This window comes from Telmatherina bonti (assembly GCF_933228915.1).
Source record: "Telmatherina bonti genome assembly, chromosome: 16".
Classification (NCBI taxonomy): domain Eukaryota; kingdom Metazoa; phylum Chordata; class Actinopteri; order Atheriniformes; family Telmatherinidae; genus Telmatherina; species Telmatherina bonti.
In genome coordinates, this window is record NC_136614.1 from 31,410,726 (window position 1) to 31,428,250 (window position 17,525).

At 39.6% G+C, this 17,525-nt stretch overlaps 1 protein-coding gene across 1 annotated transcript; it reads left to right on the top strand.

The window, feature by feature from the left end:
- Window positions 1-363: 363 nt before the first annotated feature.
- paqr8 (progestin and adipoQ receptor family member VIII) lies at window positions 364-1,437 on the top strand (the record flags this gene model as incomplete). The annotated part of the gene is made up of 1 exon (XM_079255159.1): window positions 364-1,437. The coding sequence occupies one exon, from the start codon at window positions 364-366 to the stop codon at window positions 1,435-1,437; it is 1,074 nt and encodes a 357-aa protein (XP_079111285.1).
- Window positions 1,438-17,525: the final 16,088 nt, after the last annotated feature.

Here is a 17,525-nt window from a genome sequence, read left to right on the forward strand (position 1 = left end):
TCTAATCATGTCAACATATTTTTACCACTGTCAACCCTGTGACCTTATATCTGGTCAAATCGGTCCTTACACTGTCCAGACGGCTACCTCACATAATGCAGCTTCTGTCATCGCAGCATGAATTTCTCAGGATGTGCACGAACGATGCTTCAAACAAAATAAGCAACGCAGCCATGACAAACCTGCAGACAAGTAAATTCTTGGCCCAAGCTGACCTGACGATATGGTTGCTTCACAACAAACCCACAATGGCTTTCTGTTGGCATTGCAGCTAATGAATAACTGTGTTCTTCCAGCATTTACTGAACTCTCCACTAACCTGCATCTATTTACTCTCTCCTACAGGTACTCCATCCAACGGTCATGTCAGCTGACGTGCTGCAGCGGCTCAGCACCTTGACGCTGAGCATCAAGCATCTAAGTTGCCTCCCTCACCTGTCAGACCTCCTCCCCTCCTCGGTGTCATCACCCCGTCCCACCGTCACTGCTGCCGAGGTCCCCGTCCTGTTCAGAGAGCCCTACATCCTGTCAGGTTACCGTCCTGCCCAGCAAGACTGGCGCTGCTACTTCCTCAGCCTCTTTCAGCGACACAACGAATCCCTGAACGTTTGGACTCACCTACTAGCGATTCCCGTGCTGCTGCTCCGCTGGTGGGCCAAGGCAGGTGCCCTGGGGTACGCCCCAGACACAGCCTCTCTACCTCTCAGCCTCTTCATGGTGTCCGCCGTCACGTATTTGTGCCTCAGTGTGGCAGCGCACCTCTTGCAGTCTCACTCCGAACATGCGCACTACTTCTTCTTCTTCATGGACTATGTGGGCGTGGCCATCTACCAGTATGGTTGCTCGCTTGGTCATTACTTTTACACATCGGAGCCATCGTGGAGAGAAAGCGTGGGGTTGTACTTTTTACCCGGAGCCGCCTTCTTCGCGTGGCTCTCCTGTGCTGGCTGCTGCTTCGCAAAGTCCAGGTACAGGCGGCCATATCCACTCCAGCGTAAAATCTGCCAGCTGATCCCGACCAGCCTCGCCTATCTGCTGGACATCAGCCCTGTAGCTCACCGCCTGCTTACTGTGTCTTGGGAACAGGAAGCCTCTCTCCCATTTCATGCCCTGCAGATTGCCTCTTTTTTGCTGGCTGCCTTCTTCTTCTCCTGTCCCGTCCCTGAGCACTTCTTTCCGGGCTACTGTGACATTGTGGGCCAGGGCCACCAGGTCTTCCACTTGTTTCTGTCCCTGTGCACCATGTTCCAGCTGGAGGCACTATTTGAGGACTATGCCAGGCGGCGACATACACTGCAAGACGTATTTGGAGAGAGGCAGCTGTGGTGGGGGTGTGTGTCCTTCCCTGCCCTGTTCATGTGCTGCATCTTGACCGCATTAATCACAATGAAGCACATTAACAAGGAACTGCTGCGTAAACAAGACAGGAACAAGTGATGATTGTGACTTTGAAAAGTAAACCATACTGAACGCAGAAAATTTATTTGTGGATTTGTGCGACAGTTTGTAATTTTGTGTGGAATGTGATTCGTTTAATTTAACTAATAAAACAAAGTGAAATATTTCTGGTCGGCTACGATCATCGAGTCTGAAAATTCCTCAGCTGCATAAAGAATGAAGTAGCACGGCTCAGTCAAGTTTTCCACTGTGACTCACCCCCACGTGCAACGGGCATCATGACAGCGGATGTGTTGCAGAGAATAGTCACGTAAAACAAATACGTTTGTCTTTATTAATCTATTAATTTACAAGTTTTGCAAACATTTTTTTTCACTCTTGTACATTTTATATCCTTTTTATGTAGCTGTTCAGGGTCACCAAGGGGCTGGGTGAAAGGCGGATACAGGGCCGAATTAAAAGTGCACAGGTCCCTGGGTCCAGAATGTTCCAGGGGCCCCATTCCACAACGTAATATTGTAAAAATGATAATGATACACTGTGAAATAACTTTTCTAACATCTCTCAGCTAAAGGTACCAATAGCAGTACACTAACACTGTGGTGTAACTATCTGTTTCATGTCCAAACTGCTGATCCCTACGTGGGTCCCACATGAGCCCCCGATGGGTGTGGGGCCCTGTGTGCCCATAATGCCCGTTGGATAATCCGGTCTTGGGCGGATACATTGTGGACATGCTGGCAGGCCAACATATTGTCATCATCAAAGATATACTTGAAGCAACGCATCTCTACATCTGCTTCTTAATCTTAAGAAATTCTGTTGAGTTTTCTCAGATTTTCTTTCCTTTTCTTTTCGTTTGGAAACTTGCAAGCTTCGCTGAATAATGGTAACCTTGACGTTGACACAATGCAAGGTGAAGAGTTCCCTTAAAACAAAGCATTTCTGCCTCATGCAGTATGGAATCTCAGTTAAGATGGTTAAACACTCCGTTCAGTCCACTTTACCAGGAACTAATGGTTCAACAATGCAGCCAGAGTAAAAGAGCAAATCTGGATTATGGCTTTCAACAAACTGAGCTAGCCAGATAGCAGGATTTGGGTGAACAAAGAGGATAAGTGCATGGAGACAAGTTGGCAGAACAGTCCTCAGAGTGGGGGACAGGCTACGTCTGAGCAGTGGTGTGTGTGGTTAATAAAGAAAAACCAGAATAAAACTGTCCAGCGAGATATGTAACTTCATATTTAGTGAAAACACATTTTCTTTTCTGCCACCATGAAAAAGTCTTACATGATGCAAAACAACCTGGAAAACACAAAGAGTTTTAAACAAATCTATGAAAATGGACAAATTACATGATGAAGATCTGCAGGATGGTTCATACGCTCACACACAAGATGATCATGTTGATCCTGTTTGTAGATATTACACAAGCTGAGCGCCTCTGTGGTTTTACCTGCGAGGTCAGACCTTCTGCATTTTAACCATTCTGAAGGTGTAAGCACGCCTCTCAGTGAATTTCCAGAGACCAGTTTCGGACAGCCCAGTATCAGTCCATGAGCAAGATCTTATCTTATAGAAAACTTTTGTCATTGTAATATCAGTCAGCCTGACCATGCAGACTGGACGCAGATGGAAGAAAAAGTATCTCGCCCACCCCCCCTCATCACATCTCTCTCTGATGGACTTCATACTCCATTTTACATCTATAATCCAGCATGAGTTGTGTCAGATCACACCTTCTGAGATGCTGGTATGCAGATATTTTTAACCTTTGCAGAGAGCTGCTACTTCGGTTGTTTCTGGTGTTTGTTCCAAATAAAAAAAAAAGAAAAAGTCAAGACAAGCATCAGACTCTATTAAGCATGTTTCCAGCAACACGTTTAATTCAATTCAATTCAGTTCAGTTCAGCTTTATTTGTACAGCGCCACTTCACAATAATGTTGCCACAGGGCACTTTACATACACATCATTTCAAGCCAATTCATATATATCCTATGATAGAAACCAACTGATTGCATCAAATCATGACTTGGATCCAATCCCCCATCCTGAGCTGCATGCGGCGACAGTGGGAAGGAAAAAACTCCCCTTTAACAGGAAGAAAACCTCCGGCAGAACCCGGCTCAGGGAGGGCAGCCATCTGCCTCGACTGGTTGGGGTGGAGACGACAGGAAAGACAGATCAACATGTACAACTGCACTTAATCAGGAAGACCTGTGGAAAAAAGGAGAAATAAGTTAGAGACGGCCATATTGGCATATATTTATACATTAATATATTAGAGAAATAGAGCGAGGTACATCTCAGTGCATTAGGTAACATCCCCATTGCTACATAAGTAAAGGTTGGCTAGACTACCCATAACTATAAGAGCAAAGAGGATAACCTGGACAGTTGGGTCCCATACATGCAGACTCCAACTCAGGAGATGCTCATACGTTTAACCATGCAGTACACTGCATTTGCAAATTGTTCTGTGTTGTTTAGTGTTTTATGGAAAGTGTTAATGTAATCTGTTACAGCACAACAGATTCATACACACCTTCAGTAATCCCCTCTTCCTCTGCAAAGTTAAACAGGAATTATGTGTTCGTTGGATCACTGTGTGCACAAATGGTGGTTTCAAGGAAAAAGCTGGAAATATTAGAAATTCGCCGCGAGCTGGCTTCCTGTCACTCGCTGTGGCAGTGCCTATTGATTTAGCTTTTTGCCCCTGATCCAACCTCATGTGGATCCCAGCAAAAGGAGCAAATTAAAGCTGCTGAGCGGTATGGATCGCCTTTTATGTGAAGTTTCAACAGATGATTATTTCAGCGTGGAGCTGCTAAACAAGTATTGGACATGGGTGTTATTACGATGTGGGTGTGAGTAAAGATTTATGGATGCTGAGAGGTGCAGATATGTGTGTTGGGGACTTTATTGTACGGCAAAAAGAAAAAAAAAAGCTTATTAGCTTTTGTGCAAAGTTAATAAAAAGCTTATATTTATTTGTGAACCATGCAAATGGAGCTCTGGAAGCCTTAGCCTGACTGGAAGTTAGCAGTTATCCTCGCATTCCCACTGATGCCTGAAATGTTACTCAAATCAACATATTTTCACATCGCACATGCTCCAACAACAGCTGATCAGACTCCTGCTCGTCTCCATATGGCTAGCTACAGAATCCACGGCTCTTCTTTTGATCCACATCCATCTCGAGGAGCTTTCTGCCAGATTGTAGCAATGCGCAAGCTTCTCCTCTTCCTCTCTGCTTTCATGTCTCTGGCCAAAGAAAGGGTTGCGAATCACAGATGTCCTCGCTCTTCTGTTGTGAGTCTTCTATCAGGTTCATATCGCTGATATTCTTTCCTTCTCTTGGTTCAAAATGATTAATTTCCCATTCAAGTTTATAAATATATTTCTGCAGAAAAATGCTGTTTTATATCCTGCAAACGGACTGACCTTCCTGTCAATAAAACATGTAAATGCAGCCGTCACTTGGCACCTAAGACATCTTTATATTGCAGCCTCCTCATCACTGGGAAACACCTTCACCATGGCTGAACCACTGATCCATGCAACTCTCCAGCGGGACTCTCAGGTGTGGCTTGCTGTTCTGAGGCACAGCGTAAACGTTTAGTCAAAGTACAGAGCTTATTTATTGTGGCTACATATCTGCTGACCGAGGCCTCTTATCTCTGTTGCAGAGCGAAGAGGCCGTGTAGACGTACAGACTGGAAGGAACAGCCTACTTGGGGATGGTTGATCTCAGCTACGAGATCAAGGATTGAGTTTGAACCAATTCTCCTTCTTACAAAGTGATGCTAATTTTGAGCACTGTTGTCTCCATGGTGACTACATTTTATCTTCACAAGACAATGTGATAAAGTATTGCACATCGTTCCAAAGCTCAGCCAGAGTTGCTTTCTAGTTGACTGTCCTTCATCTTGTCCGTTTCATTCCAGCTGCCATGCAGGTTCTCATCACTTCTGCTCACTGTCTCCTGGATTTAACGTCGAACCTCCTTTCCTGTGAAGACCAGGAAAGGTGATCGCTCCTACCCCTCTACCGGGGCTGGCGTACAGTTGTTTTTTCCATCCTCCTCGGCTGTTTTGACTGGAAATACAACAACGGAGAGAAGAGTTACTGCAAGATGCTAAAAGAATGAAATATTGGATTGTTGCTGACCGTGTCCAGCGCAGCATCGTCTGAGCCGATAAATCTGCAGCAGCTGCGTGATGCTTCGTGTCAATGTGGAGCGAAACCTCTGAGGAATGTTTGCAACACCTTGTTGAAACTTTGACACAAAGAATGAAAGCAATTCGAAGGAAAAACAGGATCTAACCTGGTAGTACAAAGTACAGCATGTATTAATTATTCCTCGGCTTATTACAATGAGCTTACTTCTGTAGAAGAGAAAAATGTTCATGTCTGACATTATTATTGTACAGCAGTGGCTTCATGCATTCACTCCATGAACCACACAATTATACACCAACACACATAAAACAATCCACCTTGTAAAGGCATGCCTGGTTGTCACATTTATGGACAGAAATGAACCTGATCCATCTCCGCTTATTGGGAAACTCATTTAAACGGATCATTATATTCATAACTAAAACATATGACCATCTACAGAGCAAAAACTTTGCCTTGTAGATCCGAAACTGCAGCCTGGAAGCAGAGTAATGCAGTTTTACTGGGCGTACTCTGCATCCAGCTCTAAGCTGCAGTCTGCAGCAGAACAAAGATCCTATTTTTTCCTCTAATACCTTCCTTGTGAGTATAATTTCAGTGCCCAGAGTCTATCAGATGAAGATGGAGAAACTACAGCAGCAGTACAGTTTTAAATCCTCTCCATGAATGTTTACAGTAAACTGATCTTAAGGTGTTTAAATACGTTCATATAGATTACTTTTGTGATAGCAATACGAGCATTAAATGTTAAGGAAATAGTTGAAATGTCAAGCAGACAACAAGACAAAAAAAGAAAGAAGCATGTTTAAAATGCGGAAGGACTAAGATTAAAAAGAAAATCTCTTCTGCCTGTAATGAGCTGCACATTTTCTGCAGTAATACAAACTGCTGCTAGAGGGAGGCGTTGTTTGCATTACAGAATCACCACTGAATCATCATTTCCTTGTCACATTCCTTTAAACAACAACACAACATAAACCATCTCACAGTCTAGCCTCAAACATCCAAGTCGTAGCAGCTTTTTTCTGCTTCTTTCAATGATCTTTTTTTAGATTTTCCCCTGATCAGCCAGCAACCGGTGTGGTAACTGTGCCAGTTCGGGGTAAAAAAAATGTGCATTCCTGCATTCCTTGAGGCCACAGGCATGTCAGGTGCAGAGACCTTCAGCTGGGGATGTAATTTAAATGCGATAAAAAAGACGATGAGCCAGCTATGGGGCTGTGTCAACACCTCCTTCATAACAGGCGGGATGGCAGTGGATGGAGTCCCTCCCTGACCCGCCTGAATGCTGTGAGGCACATAAAGCAAAAAGCAGCTGAGTGACTGACAGCAGTTGGTGACAGAGCGACATCAGAGCTACGGCACAGCCAGGCAGCACACGACGTAAGTTATGATCGATACTTTAGAGATTTTTTTAAGGTATTTCTAGCTGTTTTTATTCTTTTAAACAATCAGCTGGATAGTTGTCTTTAGAGTGAGATATATCATAGCAGGGAAAATGAATGGAAATTTGATATATTCAGCTGTATACCTTGACTTGTTGTTTTTAGGAATGTTAATTTGGGTTTGACATGGTGCTCATGTTTGATGTTTATCCCCAACAGAGCACGATGGCTCCAGTCGGGATGGTTGGAGATCTGAGTTGGCTTTCCTCTCAGGAGGTGGGAATTATCTCCCTAGTTGCCTTCCTGGTCCTTAGCATCACTCTTCTCGCCCTTTGTGCCAAGTGTAACAGGTGAGGGACGCTTATTAGTCTGTTTAACTCCAGTACATTATGTGATAAACTGTACTGGATCATTTACAGCCTGTCATGCCAGGGACTAAAGGAATTACACTGCAAAAACACAGCCTTTAAAAACAAGAAAAAATATACAAAAATGAGGTAAATGTTGCTTAAAATAAGATAAATTATCTGCCAACAGAACAAGAAAATTTGACATGTCAAGACTTCCCAAAACAAGTAAAATTACTCTTAAAACAAGAGGAATTCTCTGGCATAAAAACTAAGAATTATCTTACCTTTAAAAAAAATAAGCATATGTGTACTCAATGTAGGTATAGGTCCATGCCACCAAATGTGTGGCACCTGTGAGTAATGATGACACATGCCTGGAGAAAGCAAGTCTTCTCTTGTTTGGAGTGGGTGATTCATTTTTTGGTTCCCTGAAAGCTTTAATTCCTATTCATCACCATCGTAAAGCGCAGCCCAGAGACTTGTTAGACCTGATAAGCGGTTTTGGTTGAGGGCGTTGCCTCTTTGAAGAGGAGGAGTTGCTGAACTTCAGTCCCATATCATTTTACAGCAGAAGCAGTTGAGCAGAATGGGTCAGGCTCAGATCAACAAGCTCCAAACCTGATGGTTCTGCTCAGATCTTCAAGTGAAAATCCATGTCCATGCACAGCTTTAAAGCCTGTTTTCATATGCATCGGTGGGTGCACCTGTTGGTCCGCACACCGTTTCTTCCAGCCGCCTCACCGAAACTTATCAGTGAGAGTGGCACAGAGGAAGTTTGAGGTTTATCCTCTGCAGTCTGTTCCGGTACATTCCAGGGCTTTTTCGTCACTCACAAGAATGAAAACCACCATCAGACTATGGTGACAGATTGGAGTCATTACTCATAACTCAGAGGATTGTCTGTAGATTTAAAAGAAGGAAGTGCACTGGTGCCAGCTTGTGTTGATTTTTCTCAGAGAAAAGATTAAGTGCAATGTTCCGCGTAGGCAGTGTAATCTGTCACCCTGGAAGTCACATGGACTAGTGATGAAACTTTTGCTATTTAGTATTAACATAGTGTGTAATATTATTCAATACCTATTGTCAGTGTCCAAACCATAGAGGCGCAAGGGATTACACAACATATTTCAGATTTATGTACAAATAAGACAGTAAATACAAAATACACTCATTTTGGGGTCCATAAAAGAGGCCAACAAAATAAATAGAGATAGAACTGACTAGTAAGGTATCAAACGACAAAACAATCAAAGTTCTCCAAATCAAAAAGAAACAGACATCAACCCAAAACACAAAAAGAAGAAAAACTCAACCTTTCCAAGATTGGCAGAAGAAAATGATGCAGTCCAATAAGGGATCCACCATATTTAAGCAGATCCAAGACAGCTGGGACTATATATATATATATATATATATATATATATATATATATATATATATATATATATATATATATATATATATATATATATATATATATATATATATATATACATATATAAGTATATATATATATATATATATATATATATATGTCACGGAGGCTCCGTCCATCTTTTTATATACAGTCTATGGTACAACCAAATAAGATCTTCATCTTTTCTTTGACCACAATGGACATGGACGTCCACTTCTTGTCTGAAGAGACACTATACACCAGCCTGCATTGTCTTGAAATTACAAAAGGGAACTAAATAAAATACTTTGCTATCAAAGCGTGCTCACAATCAACTTCCTGTCCTCATGTTTAGCAATATATATCACAACTAGTACAACTGGATAACCCAAATGGATCATTTCCTTTAACAGAGGATGTTCCATTGTTTCCTGATACTGAAGTGCCTTTTCTTAAAGAATTTGAGCAGGTATCAAGCTTCCCAGTTCCCACAGGCATGTTTAATTAAACTGAGCCTGAAGTTGTGATCAATTTAAAACTTGAGACATATAAAAAGTTGAAGTTTTCACTATATTGTCAAATTCCAGAGTCTTGGCTTCTCTTGAGTCTCAAGGGAAATGTTGCCAGTACAAGTCTGAGAAAGGTCTTGCCAGAGCTCAAGATCAATAAAAGCACCTTTCAAATACATTTCAAACAAAGATTAAATGTATAACATTTTGCCTAAGAAAGTTTGTTCCATCAGTACCTTTTTACCCAGAAGCATTAACTCTGAGTGTTGGCATGGATTGGAACCACCTCATCTTTGTATTGTAGTACTGGAACCAATGGTGAGATGGGAAAAGAAGAGCTGATGCTGAAATAAAAGCTATTGGAGAAACATATATTTTACAGAGCAAATCAGAATGCATGAAAACCATGGAAAAAGTCAAACATAACAGAGTTTTGATTTCATATAAAGAGGCCTTTGCCCTCATATACATCCAATGCATGGACATAATACCAACATAACATTTGATGACCTCTCATTTTACTGTCTTCACATTCACAGAAGCAGCAGTGCCTACGACGTGAACGGAGCCAAGGTATGTACTCCCGCCTTCATCTCTGTCTGTTGTCAGGTCTTTATATCCATCTCTGTATTCATTTATCACCAAAGTAGCACTTCATTAATGCAGCTGGATCAATGTGTAAATATAGCATGTAGTCTTTATTATAGTTTCATTAGCTGCTAATTAAGAACAATTACTGGCTGATGATCAGCAATTAGTCAGAAGATGGTTGAGGTTGTGAGACTGGATCCGCTGCTGGCCTCATTACATCCAAACCATGAAAACTCATTACATAGCTAAAATGGATTGCACCATCAGTGAAAACGTCTAATTGCGTAAGATTTAGGGAAATGTTTGGAAAGAATTTAGGTAAATTTAATAAAAAATGATCATTTATGATTGATATTACACTATATTTAGTTTATGGACAAAGCAATTAATTATAATTATACACTGGAGATAAAAACAAAGAAGTTGCAGATTCATAAACAACGTTAAAAACGTTATATGGAAACACTTACTGGCCATAAAAACAACAAGAACAATATCTAATCATCCAATCACATGGCACAAACTCAATAAATTTAGTCATGTAGACATGGTCAAGATGAGTGGTTAAAGTTCAAACAGAGCATCAGAATGAGGAATGAATTTAAGATGGATCAAAAGGACTTAGAATGTGACATGATTGTTGGCACCAGTCAGGCTGATCTGAGTATTTGAATCCAGTCCTCTCTACCAGAACGTCTTGTTAATGTCAGAGGAGAATGGACAGACTGGTTGGAGATGATTTAAACACAACAAGAAGTCCAGTAAGCACTGGTTCCAACCAAGATATGGTGAACATCATCTCTGAACACACAACACGTCCAACCATAAAGCAGATGGTTTCCAGCAGCAGAGAACCACACCGGGTGCCACTCCTGTCAGTAAGAACAGGAAACCGAGGCTACAATTCACACAGACTCACCAGAACTGGACAATAGAAGCAGGAGAAACGTTGCTCCCATGTCAACATAGCAATTGTGATGAGATACCAACCTAAACTAACCTAAGTAGTAAATATAATTCAGAAGTTAGCCAGACTGATACCTGCATACCTTGACAGGTGAGGCAAAAATAATAACACCAACAGGAAACTGTGATCACAGCCACTGAGAAATGTAAAAAAAAAAAAAAAAAATAAAAAAAAAAAGGTCCCAGAGATGGCTCTGAAGAGTTGCTCTGGTTGTTTTTGCGTCACTGTGGCCAATGATGTTTGAGAGTTTATTTCCCCACACTGAATAATGTATCAAGTCAATTCTGAAATGTGGAATTGTTTTGTTATGAGTTAATAATAGCAAAAATGAAAAACTGAGTTGAAGTAAACACATAATGTATGCTAAGCCAGTGATGCTTAAAAGAAAAAGAAGACAAGAATCCAGTTCTAAAGAGAGGGAAGACGATAAAATTTATACTGATAAGATAAAGGTGTTTCAATCAGTGGCTGGTAGCCTGCTGTGAAACATGAACAGGTAGTAAACAGAAAATGTTATGTAAGGTGCATGAAAATAACCTTATGACAAAAACAAAACTAGAGAAAGACATTAGAAACCAAAGGATAAGTCTAAAACTGGTATTTAAGAATATCTTATTCAACAGTTCGAATTCAACCCAGTTTTCAAGTTAAAATGTCAATACCACTTTGTACCAGAACACAGATTCGAACACCATATAGCACAACCAAACATAAGATTCCGTCTGTCTTCACTTCCATTTTAAACAAAAAAGAATCACAGTTTTCTCATCCTTTTTTGTGTCTATTAGTCGTTGGAGTCCATTTCAGCACCTTAACATGAGACATTACTGTCAGAAAACATGTTTCTGTCAAGAAAGAAGGAAAAAATAAGCTTTGTCCATCTCTGTGGCAGGTAGCAGGTATGCTGTTACCAAGCTGAACTATAAATGGCTAAAATTTACAACAGAATTATTTGATGTGGGTCAAAATGCTAATAAACGCTTCATTGCAGATGTTAGCAGGCGTTAGCATGTTTGCTTTACCAGTGTAAAGAGGGCTAAAAGTACCTCAAAAGACCATAAACTATGATATTTGCCTAACCCTAACAAAGTACATCTGTTGTTTTAGACTAAGTGATAAAAAAGAAATGCCAATAATGATCTTTAGCACATAAAACACCTTCATCAACCTTCAAGCTAACATGGACTGGCATGCTAGCCTTGGATTTTATATACCCAGGGTTTATACACATCAAGCTGAACTTTTTTATTGTAGCAACTTGTTTATGTATATAGGATCATGCTAAGAGATAAACAAGAATTTAGCTAAGTTTCACATCTGTATGAATAATGATCATGTTGCTACTAGCATCTAGCATAACTGTATAAAAATGCACTAAATGTGAAAATTACTTCGTTAAATTATGCAAATTAACATTTTAAATCTTATATGCTTTTTGTATCTATATTTTGGACACAGCTGAAGTCTTAATCAGTTTTATATTGATTAAAAAAAACATAAAACACATTCTAACAGTATTTATTTAGTACAGCAATAAGTTTTTCATTCAGTCCCACATTCTCATCCTTCATTCTCAGCTCCTGTTGTGATCAGATGGGAACACAACACCTGGTTGCTCAGGGTCATTTTTAGTTGCAATTAGACTACAACAGTATGCAGCCTCACTTTTTATTTCCCTGTTATGCAAAACATTTATTTACTAATATAATGTCTCACACTGAGATAAGAGCTCCTCATGAACAAAATGAGACAGAAGACAACATCTATTTTAGACAAAAAATGATTTGTGTAAGACAACTATTTGCTCATTTTAGTCCTTTTGTTTAGGGCTGATGTCTGCAGTGCAGCCAAAACCTATTTAATAATCAGATAATATCATGATTATGAAGAACGTGTCTAATACAGAGTATTTTCATAGCTTCTTTTAGAGACTCAGTTTCCATGTTTGTACAATTCCTCAGGGCATTGAGGGGTTAACTTGTGTTTACTGGCAGTGGGAAACCCTTTAATACAATTGTTTTAGTTGGTATACCCATGGTAAAAATGGTGTATTAACAGCCTACGCGCTAACATCACATTTACCATATACATATCTCTTTTTGTTTTTCTCTTTAGCAAACTGATGGAGCAGGAGCCAATGGGAACGCTGCGACTAAAACAGGAAGATCCAATGGTGAGTTCTCTGCATATTAAAAGATATTTCCTCAGAAGTATTATTTCAGAAATCAAGATTTCACTAAATATTTCTCTTTTAAAACTTACAGAAGTGGAAACTGCAGTCTACTCCACATGGCGAAACCACGAAGACATGCCTCCAAATACACTAGATAGGGTTGTAACGACCCACTGAGCAACCAGCGACAATCCAGAACACATAAACACACCAGAGAAAACCCCGTTTCTAAAGCCTACAGTCAGAAGGATCTTGCTCTCATACTGAACCTCCCACTGCACAGGCCACCAGTTTTCCAAACTTTACATTGTCCCAAATGGACATATGAATGGAAAAGACAAGGAAGGGTTGGAGAAGCTTCAGCTTCAATCTACATCTTGAACACATCACGCCACACATTCATTTATCAGAGCACACTTTAATCAAAAGTACAACTTACTGATTCTGAGTTCATTTAACCCTTCATCTGCTCTTTCATATATTTATCTACGTAGTTCACACGCCAATCATACTCAAAATGAGAACAAATGTCTTGATTTAACTGTGAGACTAAAATAAAGACAGAAACAATGGAAAATATTGAAAGTAGGAACACCAGTACCAGATTATTTCAGATGTCCAGTCTTTGAGGTGATTATTCCAGACAATAATTACTTGATTGGTGCTTAATATGCAGAGTTTTTAACAGCTGTGAAATGTGAACAATAAGACAACCTGCTGCTCTCAAGATGTAGATGAATCGAGAAGTAATTAGTTTCAGAAGTAAATAATAGCTTCTGCTTGATTTCCACATGAACCAACAGAGCGATGACAGATTGAATATAACTTCACCTCAAGATGTAGAGAGAGAAAACAGAACTGGCTAAGTTGAGGAAAAGCATCACACTTTTACAATAAAACAATAATCCTGTTGTTACCAATCATTTAAATCAGTTAATACAACATGTAAACCTCAGTTATATCAGATCTTTTGCAACTAAAGTCATCTTGCAATCTTGCATTTTTTCCAGTCCTTATTAGCTCCAAAACTGCTGTAAAGGCTGGTACATATTCTGTAACTCCTAAAACTGCTTTAATTCTGACAGTTTTATATTATAAATGTTTTAATTCCTTCTCATATGAACCTGCACAGAGTCCTCATATTCTGTCCATCACACATCACTTCAGCTGCAATAATCCAAGGTGGAGATGGATGACCAAATGGCAAACTTTAGCCTTCAAAGCCGAAAATTGTCAAAATAAATGTAATGTCTGTTTCATCTGTTACTGAATGAACCAGTTCTTTGAAAACTCAAACTTTTTATTTCTTTTTCTAAATGTATGCGTGTTTTACCTTTGATTTATAACCGGGTTAACCAAAATACCAGTTCATGATGTCAAAATGTCCTGTACTAAGGCTTAGAGAAGAACATGTTTACGAAGTTTACCCTTGCTTACTCGTCTTTGTGTTGATGCTGATAAACTGAAGGGATTTTTCAGACCCTTCATTACCAATGAAAGGTCTGAAAATCTTTTATTTGTATTTGTTCTATTGTTTTCATGTTCTCTTCGTGTTCCATCAGCTCATATTACAGCTCGGATCAGCTGTGTCAGATCGAGACTGTGCTGCAGAATTAGACTAAATAGAAACAAAGCAATTGATGCTGATAATATGGGAGTGGGACCTGTAACAACGGGAAATTCAAAGGGAACTAAAGGTCGCCAGATCTAAGAGCAGGGTGGAGTCATCATTCCTGAAATGCCTGTTGTCATGCCATCCGCTGGCATGCTTGTCAACTGAACTGTTGAAATAAGACACACCCCACTGAGACACATTGCTGTCCATGACGCTGCTTTTCCTGCCATCGGAGATTAAACACTCAGAACATTTTGTGTCCGTTTATTTGTGCTTTTGTTGACATTTGCTTCATATTTGAGCCTTGTTGCTTTTATGGTCATTCATAAATGGATTTGGCTTTATTCTAAGCAAATTTTAAATAACAAATGTTCTCATCTGTACAGCTGGTACAAAACACAGATTTATATGTTTTTTTAGCTGGTGGAAGCAAACAGGAGAACACAACTCCAGCTTTTCTCTGGCTTCCTGTTCAAGTTTAGATTCTTCTTGATGGTCTTACAACTTTTTATCTGTGGCTGCTTCATGCTTACACGCCATCTCAAGCTCTCCAGCTGACCAGATGCTTGTAACTGTTCAGAAGATGTTTTATAAATCCTTTCCTCATTCATAGCTGGTAAAATGTGCCGGCTGATGCAGGTCAGACGGCTCCGTCTTTTGAAAACTCATTTAAAAACATACTTTTAGTGCCTATTTTCCAATCTAGTCTTCTGTGTCTTAAAATGTTACCTTTTGTATTCATATATTTTATTTAAACTTTATAAATCTTGTTTAGTTTTTCTGTTTTACTTTTATTTGAATATTAATTATTTTTCTCATTTATGTTGCTTTAGGCTCTTTTTTCTATCTTATATTTATTGTGGGATACTTTAGTCAGCTGTTATGTTGTTGCTGATGTGCTTTAGCAGTAAAGTAATGGTGTGGTATTAGAACATTAATGACTTTCAGCAGAAAGGGATATAATAAAAATGAATGGTTGTAAGATGATAAATAAATGAATGAATGAATTAAACAAAAACTAAAACAAACAGCAGTCCTCATTAAAAAAAATCGTAGTCAGAATATTTTTAGTGTAGAATATACACTACTCACAAAAAGTTAGGGATATTCGACTTATAGAATGATTGAATTAACCTAAAATAAACTTTACAGGTGAACTTAGTCTGAATGCAAGTGTACAAATGTTCAGGTATCTAACTAAAAGCTCCGCATGCTGTTCCCTAACAAGGTGATTAACCTCCAAAGACCCAAAAGACGTGTCTGAACTGTCTGAACCACATTCAGATTCAGATTCAGCAGCTCATATCTGAGCAGTCATCGTACTGTTCGGACATCATCAGACCAAAACAGCACCGAATACATGGAAGGATTAAACAACAAAGAGTCGTACGGTTATAATGCACGACGCGGAGTCTAGAACACCACAATGCGCAGCAAGGTACATTAAAACTGTCTAATGCACGGATCCTAGTTGTTTATTTCACTTATACCATGTTCCCATGCAGTAAACATTTTATAACAAATTTGTATTTCTTTTTTACAACACTTGCTAAATATGCTAAAGTATAGGAACTATTTCATGTTGGCCTCACTGTACTTTTTATCCTAAACAACCGTTGTCAAGCTACAACGCATTTCTTTCATTCACCTGTTAAAAGCAGCTGATCTGAATTGTTTGAGTAACGTGTTGCTATGGTGACCACCATAACAGAGGGATATTACAGTGGTTTAACTTGCCGAACTACATGTGCGTTTGTTCAAAAATAATGCACACCAGTTGTCATTAGAATACTTACTGACCATATAATTCTACTTAAATGTCCTACATTTATTGTATGACAGTATATTATCAACTTTTTGCAATTTCTGTATATTCCATCCCAAAGATGGATATCCACAACTTTTTTCCCATAGTTTCTGAGTTATCAATGAATAACACAATAGCAGACGGGTGAAGAAACAACTGGGGAAACCAGAACCAGGCTGCAGGTCCAGGTGGTGTCAGCCCCAGGGTTCTGAAAACCTGCTCAGAATCCTTTTCTAGCCTGAGTCAGAAAAGAGTTCCCATGTTGTGGAAACATCATGTCAGGACCTACAAAATACCAACCATCAGCACCAGATGACTACAGACCTGTCCTGCAGAGACTCTCATCGGCTCACCTCAATAGGCAAGAGATAGGCAAGAGAACATCTTTCCGGGTAATTTACAGTTTGCTTATTGTAATGGGCTTTGGGTTGAAGACATTGTCTGCTGGGATCCAGACAGACTGACAGTATTTCTACTGTTACACACTTACGAAATAATAATTTCTGGCATGTGTGAAGACTTTCCTAATGACTCCAAAACTTCTGTTATGGATGTTTACAAAAGAAAAGTCCCGTTTACAAAAGAAAATTTTCTACAATCAACATAAAGCGCAAATGTTGATGTCATCTTAAATGGTGTGTCATGTCATATATCTATGGCCAGAGTAACTGTGAAACAATGCTGTTTGATAAAGAAATTATACTGCCTCATTTGTTCAAATTCTGACAAATCTTTACGCAGATTGTGTATTCAGTTTCTAAATCTCTGTAGTGGCGTTGCTATGGACAACCCACGTCTGACAGTCCCTTCAGGTGGGAAGAAACAGGGCAAAACTCATTTTCTTTATGGTGAAGCTGCCAGCAACATGGTTCACCAGGTGTGTTTCCATTACAGCTAGAATTACACTAACTAACTAAATATTGCAATAAAATAAACGCAAATGGCAACATGCTAATGGCAAGCTGTATTTTCCTTAGTTAATACATCTGTACTGGACCTGATCAATTTATCTCTATCAACAGAATATTTACCTTAATCTTGTAATCAAACCTCTCCTTTAAAAACCAACTATGGATCCAGGAGTTTTAGCAAAATATAGACCAATATCCAATCTCCCCTTCCTGTCTAAACTTTTTGAGAAAACAGTTTCA